Source organism: Coregonus lavaretus (genome assembly GCF_964263955.1).
Source record: "Coregonus lavaretus genome assembly, contig: HAP1_SCAFFOLD_3253, whole genome shotgun sequence".
Taxonomy (NCBI): Eukaryota; Metazoa; Chordata; class Actinopteri; order Salmoniformes; family Salmonidae; genus Coregonus; species Coregonus lavaretus.
Window position 1 is genome coordinate 21080 of NW_028164420.1, and position 16710 is coordinate 37789.

At 46.3% G+C, this 16710-nt stretch overlaps 1 protein-coding gene across 6 annotated transcripts in view; it reads right to left on the reverse strand.

Annotated features, from left to right (window-relative positions):
- Positions 1–752: 752 nt before the first annotated feature.
- Positions 753–16710, reverse strand: part of LOC311117040 (bromodomain adjacent to zinc finger domain protein 2B-like) — a gene marked incomplete at its 5' end in the record, with an annotated part of 29030 nt that continues 13072 nt past the window's right edge. For 2 of the 6 annotated variants that reach the window (XM_084192035.1, XM_084192034.1), the window contains 22 exons: positions 753–2242; positions 2433–2576; positions 2760–3100; positions 3341–3487; positions 3692–3827; positions 4438–4766; positions 4968–5128; positions 5801–5956; positions 6234–6513; positions 6714–7688; positions 7788–8082; positions 8164–8238; positions 9431–9654; positions 9979–10233; positions 10795–10935; positions 11523–11588; positions 13059–13091; positions 13405–13449; positions 13809–13874; positions 14543–14608; positions 14733–14794; positions 16523–16615. In XM_084192035.1, coding sequence (XP_084048161.1) covers positions 2086–2242; positions 2433–2576; positions 2760–3100; positions 3341–3487; positions 3692–3827; positions 4438–4766; positions 4968–5128; positions 5801–5956; positions 6234–6513; positions 6714–7688; positions 7788–8082; positions 8164–8238; positions 9431–9654; positions 9979–10233; positions 10795–10935; positions 11523–11588; positions 13059–13091; positions 13405–13449; positions 13809–13874; positions 14543–14608; positions 14733–14794; positions 16523–16615 — 4247 coding nt within the window. In that variant the 3' untranslated portion in view covers positions 753–2085. The remainder of the gene's footprint in view (positions 2243–2432; positions 2577–2759; positions 3101–3340; positions 3488–3691; positions 3828–4437; positions 4767–4967; positions 5129–5800; positions 5957–6233; positions 6514–6713; positions 7689–7787; positions 8083–8163; positions 8239–9430; positions 9655–9978; positions 10234–10794; positions 10936–11522; positions 11589–13058; positions 13092–13404; positions 13450–13808; positions 13875–14542; positions 14609–14732; positions 14795–16522; positions 16616–16710) is intronic. The other 4 variants (XM_084192038.1, XM_084192036.1, XM_084192039.1 and 1 more) reach the window with 4 other exon arrangements.

The following is a 16710-nucleotide window of genomic DNA, read 5'->3' on the forward strand; positions in this document are numbered from 1 at the left end:
GGTTTGATGTTACTTAAAGGTGATTTGGCCATTTGTCCCTATCACTACCATTGATTGGTTAATAAACATTTTTGTTTTCTTTTTTACTATTTTCATGGAAAGTTATTACAGTAAAGTACTTAATTGCTCCCCAGAAATGATTTGATATTGAGCTAAAAACGACTGCATTGGGCCTTTAAAATGCAGGAAATGCGTTCTCAATAATCATTTTTACTAAATCTGGGGGAGGACCAGACTACGCCTCTGGTAAAGAATCGTGTCCAAACACCATTAGGCTACACAGTAATGTTTGAAGGTTGTTATTAAACCCATTCAAGATGACTGCAAAGAACTACAACAAAGAGAACAAACTGCAGTGGACCCGGGTGACAGGCTACATCTCCCACTTCCTCTGGCAACCTCTGTAGCTCTTCTCAAGTTCTTCTTGTAGGCTACCCTTTCCGTATTTGACAGATCTAAAATCTCCAAAGTCTAGATTCTAATCTAAACCCTATTGGTCATTATCATATATTCATAGGCTTGATGTATCAAATTACTTTATATTTGTGTGAACAAAAGGGCTAGTAGAAGTAGGTGATTATAGGGGCCAAAATAGGCCCTAAATTGAATGGGTACTACATTAATGTACTACCCAAAAGCATTGCAAAACTAAAAAGGTATTCTCCTCCCCACTCACATCATCCAAATTAAAATGTCATGACTCATGACACAGGGTAGGTAAAAGAGGGAAAATAACACACCCAGAGTGAAACTAGGTTGAAAAACATCCTTTAATAGGTCCGTGCCACACACTAGTGAAAAATAAAGCTCCTACAAAAAGAATGATACATTTTTCCACAATATCTTAAATAAAGTAACTTCAAGTACTCCGACTTGGGTACAAAAAACTCTAGCTGCCTCCATTAGGCCACAACACACAGCAAGATTCAAACACAGTGGTTACCAATGGCCTTATGTCCTCTGCACTGTGGCAAGGCAGATGTGGGGAAATGTTTCATGGGGAAAAGACTTAAACGTTGTTTGTTTGTTTTTCTCTTTCTTTATGGAGTGGAATGATTACTGTGTCAGACTTTGGAGGCCATGTTGGATTGAAATTATATTTAAAATAATGTCATCATAAAAATGAAAAAAAAAAAACGAAAAAATGATATCCCCTACGCCCCTGTTGGAAGGGTAGGCACTACCAAGATTAAGGATACCACAGTGTTTGCAGAGGATATGTATATATTGTACAAACAATATTTATAATAATGTTTTTTTATCACTTTCACTAAAATAGAATAGAATGCTACAATCATTCTAAGGCATAAACAATATCTGATATCTTAAACAATTCGTTCCAAACAAGACTTGAATATTGACATTAATAAACAGTATATACACATGTATCACCATTGTCTGACTGTTTTTCTGCAATTTTTGTAATTAAATGCAGTTGTACAGTTTTAACATAATGATTACAGTCCTCTGATGCCCAAAAGCATAGAACAGTGTAAACAGTTAGTTTTTTTCTTGGCTTTGTTTCATATTTGGGAAAAAAATTAAATAAAAAGTAAAACACAAAGACAGACATTCCTTTCGATTCAAAGCAGTTGAGCTGATTCTTCCTTTTCATAGAAAATGATGTGGACCTTTTTTTTATTTTATTTATTGATTAATAAATAATTATTAAAAAATTAAATACATTCACTATAATACGATTAAATAAAAAAAAACGTCTATTTACAAGTAGTGGAAAGTATTCTACCGCAGATGCATCTTGGGTGGTTGAGGGGTATGAGGATTCAGTGCAATGATCTTGAACAGGAAATGGTATTGCACTAAGACACCCGGTTGACATTGTGTGGGACTCTTTGGGTGTTTTGATCCCTGTTGTACTGTAGCAACACCAGCGTTATAAGTCTGTCTGTTGACATTTCACTTTAACCTCCCTGGGTTCGTCCCAAAGGAACAGACGGACTAGTGTCATCATCTTGTCAATCCCAAAACGTGGTGCCTCCGCTATGAAATGTCAAATATAATTTTACTGGAGGTCTGGTTTGAGACAGTGATGATGATTGGTCAAACAACACCCAAACTGATGTATTAGTTTATTTGCTTCAGAAGCTCTGTCCATCTCTTATCAAAGAACTTCCTCATGTTGTGTCCCGCTCGCCCGATGTCTGAATTGTCTTCATTAAACTTTTCACAGTTATCAAAAACCAGGTTGACGTCAATAATGAAAGTCTCCAGATTCTGATACCTGAAACGAGAGGAACAGATCATTTTAAGTAAATTGGTAAAATGCTTTATTGTTATGTTATGTTATCTTAAGGGCCAGGATCTTTTCCTGGCTACGTGACCTGATCAGAACATCTCTGGGTTAGTTATAGTTGTTATGTATGACTACTAGACAGTGGATAGTAATAGTGTAATATTAATAGTGAACTCACTGGCTGCTGACGAGCTTCTCTCTGATGGTGGAGAAGTCCATGGGCTTCTTGATGACCTTCCTGTAGCCAGGGATCCCCTTGGTGTTGACGGGGTTTAGGAAGGGCCAGGCATCCTGGTGGCGCTCCAACTCAGCCAGGAGCACCCTGCAGAGAACACGCACACGTCACAAAGGGAATATGATCAAGTGTTTACAGTACATTGTACCTTCAACAATTATTTAAAGAGGCTGAACGCCCCAGACAAATACATTTACAACCGCATGTACATTCCTATCAGCAGATACTTGTGCTTAGAAAATGACAAAGGCTTATGGTGTAGTACAGTACCTGCACAAGCCCAGGTCTCTGTTGTTGTCTTTGGCCGTCTTGGCTCTCTTCACATACACAGGGCTCTCCTGACTGGGTGACTGGGGTGTGGGCGGGGCCTGGGATGGGGCGGGGCTCTCCTCTCCTTTCCTCTTCCTGCTGGGGGGCTCTTTCGCTCCTCCTCCTTTCTTCGGGGTGCTGCTGGCGCTCGCCGAGTCGTCCTCTGACACCTCCACGTTACCGTTACTGTTGCCGGCCTGCTTCCCGTTCCGCTTGGCCTCAGCGGCGGTTGGTTTCTTCCCGCTTCCACCTGCCACCGGTTTGCTCGGCGGCTTCTTGTTCTTGGGAGATGGGCCGCTCGCCTGAGGGGGGAGGGACAAAGATTCATGCAGATGTACTTACATAGCAATGGCACTTATCATATTGTGTACACAGTGCTGTTAAATTATCTACTTTGAAATAATATATAATATGAAAATGACAGGTACATGATGTACTTTGAAATAATGTAAAGCTACATGACTAATACGCCTGGCTGACATACTTCAACAGTAAGGTAGGATATGTAAATGTTGAACAGTGTCCAGGACAGTTTGGGTCACCTTGGATATGCAGGCGGGGCAGTACCAGTCTCCCTCTGGGATGTTGGTGATCTTGGGTTTGTGACAGTACGTGTGGCAGCCTTTGTCACAGCCGTCACACAGCAGGAGCAGGTCCTCGTTGTCACCCTTCCTGCAGATCTGACAGTACTGAAAGCAGACAACACAGTGTCACCTCAAACCCAAGGGATGGATTTCAAACCAACATTTAACAAGATTTACATTGGAATCCACTCCCTAAGGGACTTCAAATGGTTTTGGGATTCAAATGCTCTTCAATGACATACAGTATTCACTTCCCTAGCATATTGAAACTCTGTGCCAGCCAGCTACAGCTGTTGAGGTTTCACTCACCACTTTCATGATAGACCTCTCCCAGGCGATGGACTTCTGGAGCTGCTGGAGACACATGGCCAGCTGGGCGGCACTGCGGACGTCGCTCAGGGCCTTCCTCCACACCTTCATCCCATGGGCCACCTCCTCCTCGCCCCTGTGGAAGGTTAATGGAGATGTTAGAGGGATGGACGCATACAAACAGGTATAAAACGGAAAGTCGGACACGGACGCATGCACGCAGGTACGCGCACACACTCAATTATTCGCTTTCAAACACAAACACTTGCACATACACAGACACACACCCACTGTCACCACAACTAGCTGCAGCTGTGCAGACAGACAGAAGTGAGTGAGTGAGTGAGTGAGTGAGTGAGTGAGTGAGGGAGACAGGCAGGCAGGCAGGCAGCATGGATATATGAGTACAGGTACACACACTGGCATGGAGGAGTGATGCCCATGCAGATGCCAGGAGAGCAGGAACAGTAATGGTAGGGGGGACGAGGTGGAGGCCATTACTGATGCATAACACCATGCAGACGACCAGAAAAACTCAACGGGAAAAAAGACCAACAGGGAAAAAACAAAAAACATAAACAACATTCACCACACTGTGAGTCAACCCCAAACCAGAAGACAACCATAAAATGCACAATAAAAGAAGCAAAAAAAACAAAAACGACAGCATAGGTTGATTTCTTTTTGAAAAACCAAACAAAAAAGCACACAGGAGTGTTTGGTTGAATGCTGAGTGGATGACCTACCCTTCCCTGTCAGCAGTATTGGAGGGAGCAGGGACAGTGACCGTACCGATAGCCCCCACATTATCCAGCCTGATCTGAATGGTGGTACCTAAGGGGCTCCTCAGGTACCTTCTCTCAATGTTCCTCTCCAGGTCCGCCAGCCGCATCACCGCTATGTCCAGAGGGTTGTCCGCGTGACGCACCACGCCGCCCGCCTTGTGGTCCGCCTTGTCCTCCGGTTGGTCTTTGTCGCCAGCGCCGCCCGCCGCTGGTTGGTGTTTGAGGAGGGGCTTGTGCTCGTGGTAGACCAGGTCCTCCCTCTCTGATTGGGGCTCGGGGTACATCCAGCCCTGCGCAGGGAATGGTGGGTAATGTCTTAAATAACAACCTATTGTCACTAGATCTCGGCTAACATTTAGACTTGAAAAGGTTAGTGAGTGGCCACTGCTACAATTCATTACTTTCGAAAAGAGGCCTATATTTTCTCCAATGGATAGATATGAGAGCTATAATAAAAGGAATTTGTTGTTGTTGTTGTTGTTGTTTTTTACCTTGATCTGCAGGCTGGCGGTGGTGACCTTTCTCTCCAGCTCCTCCACCTGCTGCAGCACAGCGATGTCCATCTCCATGGCCTGCTCCTCCACACACCAGCCCCGCACTGACTCCACACTCACCTGGCTCTCCTCCAGCTCACACAGCTCTATCATGGCCGCTGCACATCGGGGAGACAGGACAGCATTAGAGACCGGTCATCCGCTCCATAGACGTGTGTGTGTAAGTACACCAACATGCATATTATCCGCACATCAGACCAACACCCACAACCTTTGTCACTCACTACTCCCTCCCCAACACAACAACAAAACCACACACACTCTTACCACTCCCCGTTCCCACACACACACAGACAAACACAGATGAAGTATCCAGACACAAAGAGCTGTTCAATCAGAAACCATACGAACGTCAACAAATCTGGCTTTGATGTCAGACTCATATCGAGCAGGCAGTCATGCGTCATGTACCAACTGTCGATTCATTGTGAAGCGCTGGTGCTTGGACTGTGCTCAGTAGGGGTATGACTACTCAGGGCTCTCATAACACAGTGCTCAATCAGACTCCAACGCGTAAGTCTTTCTGAAAGTCTGGGCCTGCCAGTCGGAGCGCTGCTCAGTTTCACCTGACACAAAATCAAAGCTCCTTTATTCATTTATATCCATTGGGATCTGTTGGCTAAATTTACTCTGCAAAGGCTATGCAGGTTGCTAAAGATTGGGTGAGTGAGTGACCTACCAGCCAACCAACTGACTGAGTGACCTATTGACTGACTGACAGACCTACAGACTGACTGAGTGCCTGTGTTTGTGTCTGAATTAGTACTCACCGTCTCTGTGCTTGGTGCAGACCTGTGGGATGAGCTCCATGTATTTGTGCATCTGTCGGTGCAGGACCTTCTCTCTGATTCCCCGGCTGTGGAGGGACTTCACCAGGGAGCGCAGCTCCTCAATGTCTGACACCCGCCACCAGCCTGACAGCATCTCTACACACACACACACACACACACACACACACAAATAAACATAGGGAAATGTTTCCGAAAAATAACTTAAGACAACATAATGCCCCCTTGAAATAGATCTACAGTATTCTGATACAGAACGCACTCCAGTGCTCTCTCTCCTCAAGAGATTCATTTTTTCCACCCAGTGGAACAAAACAAATGATTTATTCTCATGACTCAGTGAATTAATAAAGGTTAACTCGAATAAATAGATAACTCATCCCACACGCACATACACACACACACACACGCTCACCTTCGGGGATGGGCCGTGGTGTGGGGTGGTCCGAGTGCTTAGGCACCTCCATCATGGTGGGAGAGGGCACCATGGACGAGAGCTTCTCGCCAGGAGGAACGGGCGACTCGCTCTTGCTGGAGACACTGGGCGGTGGGTTGGCACTGCCTTCCAGGGAGCTGAGGACTGAGTGGCCTTGCAGGGGGCTGTTGCAGAAGGGCAGCTGGCTGGGGCTCATCATTCCACTGGGCCAGCCACCGCAGAACGCTGAGAGACCCAGCAATGACCCGCCAGCCTTACCCTAGAGGGGGGAGATACATACACACACACTTCAATATCATGATTAGAAAAACAAATGCGTATCACTACACTTAGGCCTTTAGCTTCAAGCAGAACCTCAATTCTTATGATGTTACATTTATTCATACGATGTTCCATTAAAAGCTTCTACTACCAGTATAAATCATTAGGACCAGGGGTCTGTCCTGGCAGGGTACTGACCTGCAGGGCTGACAGAGGATAGTTGATGAAGCCAGCTGGGTGGTGGGGGCTGGCTGAGGCCGACGCTGCCGAGGGGGTGAGAGGCAGGGCGGGGGAGGCCGGGGGAGACCTGGGCCGGGTGAGGCTGGAGGAGGGCAGGGGGGAGAACTGGAGAGGGCCGGGCCCAGGGGAGGGAGAGGTGGTGAGGGAGGTGTCGTCACAGGGGGAGCGGGGGAGCAAGCTGAACCAGTGACCACTCCTCTCTGTCAGGACCCTGAGGAGCTGGTCGCTTGGGAGGTACTGGAGCTGTGGAGGGGTGGAGGTCTTCATAGGGCTGAAAAGCTGGGGTGGGGGGCTCAGGAGGGAGGAGAATGAGGTGGGGGACGGGGTGGAGGTGGGGGGGCCGGGTTTGGCCTCCTCACATGGGAGGTTGGGTGCCGTCAACGCACAGGTCCTTGTAGGTAAGGCGGGCAGAGAGGCGTTGTGGGCGGGATAGGATGGCGTTGTTGTTTTTGTTGTCGTGGTGACGGAGGGCGGCGTGGGGCTGCCGTTGTATTTGGGGTGGGGGTCTGCCTCGGCTTCGCAGGTTTCCTTGGCAACGTCCTTAGCGACATGGAGGAGCGTGGTCAGTTTGGAGAGAGAGGCTGGCTGCTGGAGGAAAAGATTGGGAAACCCTTTCTTCTCCGCCGTCCCTTCCTCTGACCCCACGGGGGTGTAGACGCCCCTCTCCTCCTGGCCGACACCCCCAGGCTTCTTCTTCTGCACCTCCTCCTCCTGCGGCTCCTCCTTGATGTGCACCTCCCCTGCTGCCCTCCTCCTCCTCTCCCTCTCTTTCTCCAGTTCCCCCGCAGCTTCTCCGCTCTCCATGGCCTCGATGAAGACCCCTCCACAGTGGGGCAGAACCCAGTAGCGCCGGCGGTAGCGGTCCTGGCCGTACATCATGGAGCGCAGGGAGTGGGACGCCTCAAACAGCTTCCTCCTCACCTGGTGCTGTTGCTGGGAAACGAAGCAAGACCATCATGAGTGAGTTACAACTAAATCAATGAATCAGTAATATCGAACTATTTAGCATTGATCGTCCATAGAAGGACTTACCTTAGCTAGCTTCTCTATCTGTTTCTCCAGCTCCTCCACACTAGTTGATTGGTCCCCATCATCCTCGTCACACGTCTCCACTTTCTTCCCCTTCTTCATCTCCTCCTCCTCTTCCTCGTCATCTTCATCGGCCAGGTCGTCGCTGTCTTCATCTTCATCCTCGTCATCGTCGCTTTCTGCTCCGGCCTTCCTCTTGCGTTTGAGGCAAGAGGAGGGCGTACCCAGGGGCTGGGTCTCCTCCCCCCCCATGCTGGCATCTCTCTTCCCTGTCCGCTTGGCATGGATGGTCCTCAACCTGGAGACAGAGAAACACACAGGTGAGCATTCAGCTGCACACACACACACACACGCACGCGTCGACACACACAACACTTACTTTTTGAGTTTGCCCTCGATCAGCCACTTGTCCTTCCTCATGTTGGTCATGTGATCAAGGTTCTTGTCGATCTCGCTGTAGAAACAGAGTAAGATACAGTATCTGTCAGTTCACACGTAACTAGCAAAATAATGGAAACGCGTGAGTAAATGAGGAATACTGAGTATATTGAAAGCAGGTGCTTCCTCACAGGTATTGTTCCTGAGTTAATTAAGCAAGTAACGTCCCATCATGTTTAGGATTATGTATAAAAATGCTGGGCAGGCCATTATTTTGGCTACCATGGCTATGCCCCCATCCACAGGGCACAAGTGGTCACTGAATGGTATGATGAGCATGAAAACGATGTAAACCATATACCATGGCCGTCTCAGTCACCAGATCTCAACCCAATTGAACACTTATGGGTGATTCTGGAGCGGCGCCTTCCACCATCAACAAAACACCAAATGATGGAATTTCTTGTGGAAGAATGGTGTCGCATCCCTCCAATAGAGTTCCAGACACTTGTAGAATATATCCCAAGGTGCATTGAAATGGTTCTGGCTCGTGGTGGCCCAACGCCCTATTGAGACGCTTTATGTTGGTGTGTCCTGTATTTTGGCAGTTACCTCAATTCTCTCTCTCTCTCTCTCTCTCGCTCTCTCTCTCTCGCTCTCTCTCTCGGTAGAGTGAATAGCCTGCAGCACTAGTATCCCTCCGTTCTAGTGAATAATTGATGTATTGGCTTCTCTCTCTATCAAAATTGAATCCCAGACCAGATTATCAGCTCTATCCAGAGTCTTACACAGCATTAATAAAACACGACAGCATTAGCAGCTGAGTGAAGTCAACTAAACTTCCTTATTTGTAAGGAGCTAAAAGGCAGTAGGCTCACAAAAAGCTCACAACAGTATAGAAGCCTGCTGTACACTAAACCTTTCACACTGGCTCCACCTAATAAGAGAGGAAGGGACGACAATGCTTGTGAAATGTTGTCTGCATATCCTATCAGTAAAAACATGGAATCCTTATCCTTTCCATGTTTGATCTCCTTACATATTGCACAATAAGCTATTCCCTTGTAGCTCCACTGGTATAAGGCCTGTGTGATGTACAGCACTGGCAGGTCAGCATCTCTCCTCCTACCTGTCGACACTCTTGCTGCAGATAGAACCTGAGCTTTAATTGTTTCGCTTCAATTGTTCTTTCTTCTATCCTTGTGACGGCGCTCTTGCTGTAGCATGATCTATTTTCATGTTTGGTATCTCTTGTTCTTTTCTCCTACCTGACGACACTCTTGCTGCAGGCCAGCTCATTGGCCAGGAAGCCTAGTATGGAGGCCTTCTGGGCGGGGGTGTGGGCCTGGAAGGCCTTGGTCTTCAGGCTGAGGGCCAGCTCGGCCAGGTCAGTCTGCCCGCAATGGGCCCCCATGTACATCTGCAGCACCTCCGACACATTGTCCCGGTTGATGCCCACGTTGGTCAGATGGTCCCCCAGCATGGTCTTGGTCTGGGGGGAGAGGAGAGAGACAGGAGGGGTGAGTCATGGAAGATGGAGAGGAAGACAGCATGGTCTTGGTCTGGAAGAGGGGGTCAGGAGGGTTGGGTCGTGATAGAGTGGTTCCAGGTACACTTCCCAGGGGAGTGTTGACTCATAGACAATGGGCTGGTTTCCCAGACACAGATTAAGTCCTAGACTAGAAAGTGCTTCTTAGTTCTTAGTCTAAGACTAAGCTTAACCTGTGTCTGGGAAACCAGACCAACGTGAGTAGGTTTTTATTCTACCTATGTGAGAACATGCTTGGTATGTTCCTGTACATGTACAGTCTCTCACCTTGTGTCCAGGAGGCAGCCCGGGGTCACACACGGCCAGGGAGAGCAGTCTGACCAGCAGGTCCTGGACGTGTCCCATGCTGTCTCCCACGTTGAGCAGGCCCTCCTGCAGCATGCCCAGGGTGGGTACATCCACCCCTACATCGAAGCCCAGCACCTTCCCAAAGCCACGCAGGAACTGCATCAGCATCAGGCAGTCAGACACCGCACCCCCCGGCAAGATCAGGCCAGGGATTCTGGAAAACTCTGGAAGAGGCTGGAATGAAAGGAGAGAGGGATGGATATTTAGGATACATCTCAAATTACACCCTGTGACTCCTATAGTGCCCTATGTAGACTGCGCTATATGTGGAGTAGTGTGACTAACATTTTGCAATGAGACCTTTTCTATGCCAATGACTGAATCACATGGCTCTGAATGGTAGCTTTTTTTAGGTCGTCATTAGTAAACGTGTGGGGGATTATTATCTCATTCCTCCCTGTGCATTACCCTCTTTAGCCACTTGATGGCAGTGTACAGCACAAACAGTGTCCAGTACTCAGGTTTCACATATGATCCATAACAGATATGCATACCATTGTGATGATACAATGCACTTTACCACCCATAACCCAGACAATATTAATTTGTCAGTTCAAATATATATATTTTTTAAATATATATATTTTTTCCATAGTTGCTAATGTTTTGTCTTCACATATTGCAATAATGCAAAAGAGATGTAACCAAGTTCAACGGCCACCTACAACTTGGAAAGCTAAGTCCCTTTAATGATCACGTAGGACTGAATCATGGGCAAGATGGGTAATTTATTACCTCATGATCGGCCAGACACATGTCTTCATTTGGCTTCTTCAGCTCCCTGGCAATCTCCAGTTCCAGCCTCCTCAGCTCCAATTTCCGCTCCTTGTTCAGGCGTTTCTCATCCCTCTTTTCCTGCCGCAAGCGCTCGCGCTCCTGAGGGCCCAGAGAAGGAGGGAGGAGGGGAGAGTTAATGGGCTCACGCCAGTGGCGGTAAAACAGACAAGAATGTCAAGCCGAGTCTGCTGAGTAGTTTTAGAATTCAGCCCGGCGCCCCTGCCTGCGCTCTCAAAGAAAAAGCGCTCGAGGGTCATTCTCTTGACTCAGTTAGTATATTGAAGACATGAAAAGGAGAGGGAGGAGAGAGGGATGGGTTCAGGAGGAGTGGGACCTTCTGGCGCGTGTGTGGTGTGTGTTTTGTGTGTGTGGTGTGTGGTGTGTGTTGTGTGTGTGTGTGTTGTGTGTGTATGTTGTGTGTGTGTGTGTGTGTGTTGTGTGTGTGTGTGTTGTATTGTGTGTGTGTTGTGTGTGTGTGTGTGTTGTGTGTGTCTGTTTTGTGTGTGTTGTGTGTGTGTGTGTGTGTGTTGTGTGTGTGTGTTGTGTGTGTCTGTTGTGTGTGTCTGTTGTGTGTGTGTGTGTGTTGTGTGTGTGTTGTGTGTGTCTGTTGTGTGTCTGTTGTGTGTGTGTTGTGTGTGTGTTTTGTGTGTGTGTTGTGTGTGTGTGTGTGTGTGTGTGTGACCTACCTCAGCTTTTTTGCGAGCCTCCACCGCCTTCATGAGCATCCCATGTTGCCGTCTCCTCTCCCTCTCCTAGCAGAGCAGAAAAACACACACACACGTTACACACCGGAGAAGGTGTAACCTCCTCAACCTCCACAGGTTAAGTCAGAGAGAAGGAAAACCTCCATTCACCTCCATCATGGTGAGGTTTTCACATACAGCAACACGTACAGTTGAAGCTGAGGTTAAGAATACACCGGTACGAATGACAACAACCAAAAAGCATCAAAGGGAAAATGCAGTAGATGGTGATGACGGGGTCAAAAAGAGAAGTTAGGGTCAGCTATGATGCCTCTAGGTAAAAAGCTGACGGAACAAAAGCAAAATGACTGAGTCATCATAGCCACAAGCCAGTCGGATGAAAACAAACATTACTGTGTATTATCCATCTGTTTAGCTGATAGCCGTTCCAGATCGAAAATAGCCTAAACCTATGGGGGATATTGAGTGAAGGTCTTACAAGGAAACTTCCCTGGTTGAGGATAGATTGGCTCGAAATGTTCTATTGTTAACAAATAGGATTTGATCAAGACAAAGTGAAGACTGTCTGTCTGAAAGGGATGGGGAACTCAGTGATGTGATAAACAGATAGAAGTCAATGAAACAGATCCTCCGGAGTCAGCTGCATACATACAGTATGTAGGGCCAGGAGTTTCTCCTGCTCAGGTTTATATTGTTAGGAAAAACTCCTGGCTCTAATCATGTGCAGCAGACGGGCTCAACAAGCAATAGACAGCCAGTCAGTCAGCCAGTCAGCCAGTCAGCCAGCCAGCCAGCCAGCCAGTCAGCCAGCCAGCCAGCCAGTCAGTCAGTCAGTCAGTCAGTCAGCCAGTCAGCCAGTCAGCCAGTCAGCCAGTCAGCCAGTCAGTCAGCCAGTCAAGCTGGAGAAGACAGGCAGGTACAGATACAGAACAGAGCAGCAAAACGACTCAGGCTGCGTCCCAAATGGCACCCTCTTCCCTGTATAGTGCACAACTTTTGACCAAAGTAGTGCACTATGAGGTAGTGCACTATGCCATTTCAGATGCAGCCTCAGAGACTCAATGGGACGTAACAGGTTAAAAGTGCAGCTCTTTTGTGGACAGAGACAGACACAAGCTCAATGTCTGGAACTGGAAAACTCAAGCACTCACAGCCACTCAAAAACAACAGTTAGACAATGTATGTGATGGATGACTCATCGAGAGGAGTGTACTTTCAGACAGTGAGAGTGAGCATGGCAGGGCATGGCCGCCTCTTGCAATGCATTCTGGGGAGTGGGGGGGGAGCTACCGAACCACCGCAGGCGGAGCGAGGTCAGGTGTCTCAGAGCAGATGGAGGCGACAGACTGTTGTTGTTTTTGTTTGTTTGTTTGTTTGTGTGTTTGTTTGTTTTGCTGAAAAGCCATGCAGAAGAATGTAGTATGACTGCAGCCAGTGCTACACTTAATGCATTGCTATGACAACCATATCACAACCAGGAAACACGATGCGGTGTTAGATGTACAAAAATAAACATACCCATACCATATCTAGTCTATGCCTCTCCAACTCCTGGCAGAGAGAGTTGGCAAAGTATTATGGAACAGAAATGACAGCAAAAAAACAGATTGTTCAGCAGAAAAATACCCAAAGATCAGAAATAACCCAATAGAAAGGAAATGGACCAAATAGAAACAGTAAAGGGTTTAATAAAATATCTAGTTACACACAACCCTGAAACACACACGCACACACACACACACACACACACACACACACACACACACACCCCGTAAACACTGATCTAGCTGAAGTGTATATGGTTTTTAGTATAATTAAATCATGTCAGAAGAGAAAAGGTGTGTTGCTAAGAAGCGCTGCGTACCTGGTGCTTTAAAATGACTGCATGCTGTCTTCTCATTTCTTTCTCCTTCAGGGGAAGACAGAAAAGATGAGGGGAGAAAATCAATACACTTTCATACAGCCACCATCATGAAAATCACTAGGGCTGATGGGATTTCAGACCATTTTACAGAGGAGCTACAGCTCATACCTAATCTCATTGTCAGACACAACTCATCTGGAAAAAGCTTTGACATTTTGGTTTATTTTGAGATATATATATATTTTGTCATTTCGCAGACACTCTTATCCAGAGCGACTTACAGTTAGTGAGTGCATACATTTTCATACTGGCCCCCCGTGGGAAACGAACCCACAACCCTGGTGTTGCAAGCGCCATGCTCTACCAACTGAGCTACAGGGGTTCTGTGTGTAACACAAACTCACCTTTATTCGTTTCTCTGCCTCCATAATTTTGGCATTCGCAACCTCTTCTTTCTTTCTCCGTTTAGCCTGCGAATGCAAATCAGGTCAAACGTCATTTCACTGCCAGACATCTAGACAGACAGACTGACGGACACATGCCACTCCGCAGTTTCGCACCGCAGCACTCAAAATATTCTATTTTCCCTGTAACAGAAAATGAAATGTATGCCTCACATGCCAGTCAAATGTGTAGAACACAGAGAGTGAATAATGTATCTTTTAAATATGTAATTGCAAACAGCAAAAAAATCCTGTTAAGAGTGGCTTGCCAACCGTGTCAACTCAAATTTGATTTAGTCCTGCTAAAATACTTTGGAGCTCCTACAGTGTAATTGTGTGTGCAAGGGAAATATTTTTTTTTCTCCTACCCACTTATGCTAAACTGTTGCTGTTGTCTGATAAAATTGAAAAAAATAATTTCTGTCTAATTTAAATATGGTCTGACTGAGACAGCTAGCGGAGACAGCGATTTTAATATTCAACAGCCGTCAAGCAAGACCAATTTAGCATTAGTTCCATGTGGAATTATGCCTGAGACGTTACTCCTTCCAACACTGTGGTCTTATTCAGTAATGGGCTTGGGTAAGATTCAAATACTATTGACAGAGTAGACTGAGGCTCTGGGATGCATTTGAGGAATAACGTTGTGCTAATTCAGAGGACATGTTTGGTATTGGGTCAGTTGACTGTAGTACCTCCAGGATCTGCTGGGCCCTCATCTCCTTCTCCAACCTGATCTGCTGAATACGCTTCATCTTCTCCTGGAGAAACACAGAGGGAGGTTGATCAATACACTACGCGGTGGTGCAGTGGTAGAACACGGATACCGCCATAGACAGACGGGACGGTTTGACAGGAAGTGATGCCACATAAAGAATGCCCTACCTGCTGCTTGATGATCTTCATTTGCTCCTTCTGCTTCCTCCGTTCCTCGGCTGCCATGATGGCTGAAAGAGAGACTTTAAGTGCTTAGGTGTTAAGAAATGATTTGCAGTGCTACTGTACATACAGTTGAAGTCGGAAGTGTACATACACTTAGGTTGGAGTAATTAAAACTTGTTTTTCAACCACTCCACACATTTCTTGTTAACAAACTATAGTTTTGGCAAGTCGGCCATCTACTTTGTGCATGACACAAGTAATTTTTCCAACAATTGTTTACAGACAGATTATTTCACTTATAATTCACTGTATCACAATTCCAGTGGGTCAGAAGTTTACATACACTAAGTTGACTGTGCCTTTAAACAGCTTGGAAAATTCCAGAAAATGATGTCATGGCTTTAGAAGCTTCTGATAGGCTAATTGACATCATTTGAGTCATTTGGAGGTGTACCTGTGGATGTATTTCAAGGCCTACCTACAAACTCAGTGCCTCTTTGCTTGACATCATGGGAAAATCAAAAGAAATCAGCCAAGACCTCAGAAAAGAAATTGTAGACCTCCACAAGTCTGGTTCATCATTGGGAGCAATTACCAAACACCTGAAGGTACCACGTTCATCAGTACAAACAATAGTACGCAAGTATAAACACCATGGGACCACGCAGCCGTCATACCACTCAGGAAGGAGACGTGTTCTGTCTCCTAGAGATGAACGTACTTTGGTGCGAAAAGTGCAAATCAATCCCAGAACAATAGCAAACGACCTTGTGAAGATGCTGGAGGAAACCGGTACAAAAGTATCTATATCCACAGTAAAACGAGTCCTATATCGACATAACCTGAAAGGCCGCTCAGCAAGGAAGAAGCCACTGCTCCAAAACCGCCATAAAAAAGCCAGACTAAGGTTTGCAACTGCACATGGGGACAAAGATTGTACTTTTTGGAGAAATGGTCTGATGAAACAAAAATAGAACTGTTTGGCCATAATGACCATCGTTATATTTGGAGGAAAAAGGGGGAGCTTGCAAGCCAAAGAACACCATCCCAACCGTGAAGGACGGAGGTGGCAGCATCATGCTGTGGGGGTGCTTTGCTCCAGGAGGGACTGGTGCACTTTACAACATAGATGGCATCATAAGGAAGGAAAATTATGTGGATATATTGAAGCAACATCTCAAGACATCAGTCAGGAAGTTCAAGCTTGGTCGCAAATGGGTCTTCCAAATGGACAATGACCCCAATCATACTTCCAAAGTTGTGGCAAAATGGCTTAAGGACAACAAAGTCAAGGTATTGGAGTGGCCATCACAAAGCCCTGACCTCAATCCTATAGAAAATGTGTGGGCAGAACTGATAAAGCGTGTGCGAGCAAGGAGGCCTACAAACCAGCTCTGTCAGGAAGAATGGGCCAAAATTCACCCAACTTATTGTGGAAAGATTGTGGAAGGCTACCCGAAACGTTTGATCCAAGTTAAACAATTTAAAGGCAATGCTACCAAATACTAATTGAGTGTATGAAAACTTCTGACCCACTAAGAATTTGATGAAAGAAATAAAAGCTGAAATAAATCACTCTCTCTACTATTATTCTGACATTTCACATTCTTAAAATAAAGTGGTGATCCTAACTGACCTAAGACAGGGAATTTTTACTAGGATTAAATGTCAGGAATTGTGAAAAACTGAGTTTAAATGTATTTGGCTGAGGTGTATGTAAACTTCCGACTTCAACTGTATATACAAGAGGACAGTGGGGAATGGTGGATGCACTCAGATGTTATGTAGTGTACCTTGTTGCTTCCTGGCCTCTTTCGCTGCCCTGGCCATGGCCTGCTTCTCCAGCTTCCTCATCATCTTCATCTGGGCCGCCTGCCTGGCTATCTCTGCAGAGAGAGGTGATGGAATGTTACTGTGTGACCAAACATGTTTGGTAGGTTGCATTCATAGACTTCAAATGGAGATCTGGTTGGGGTTTTTC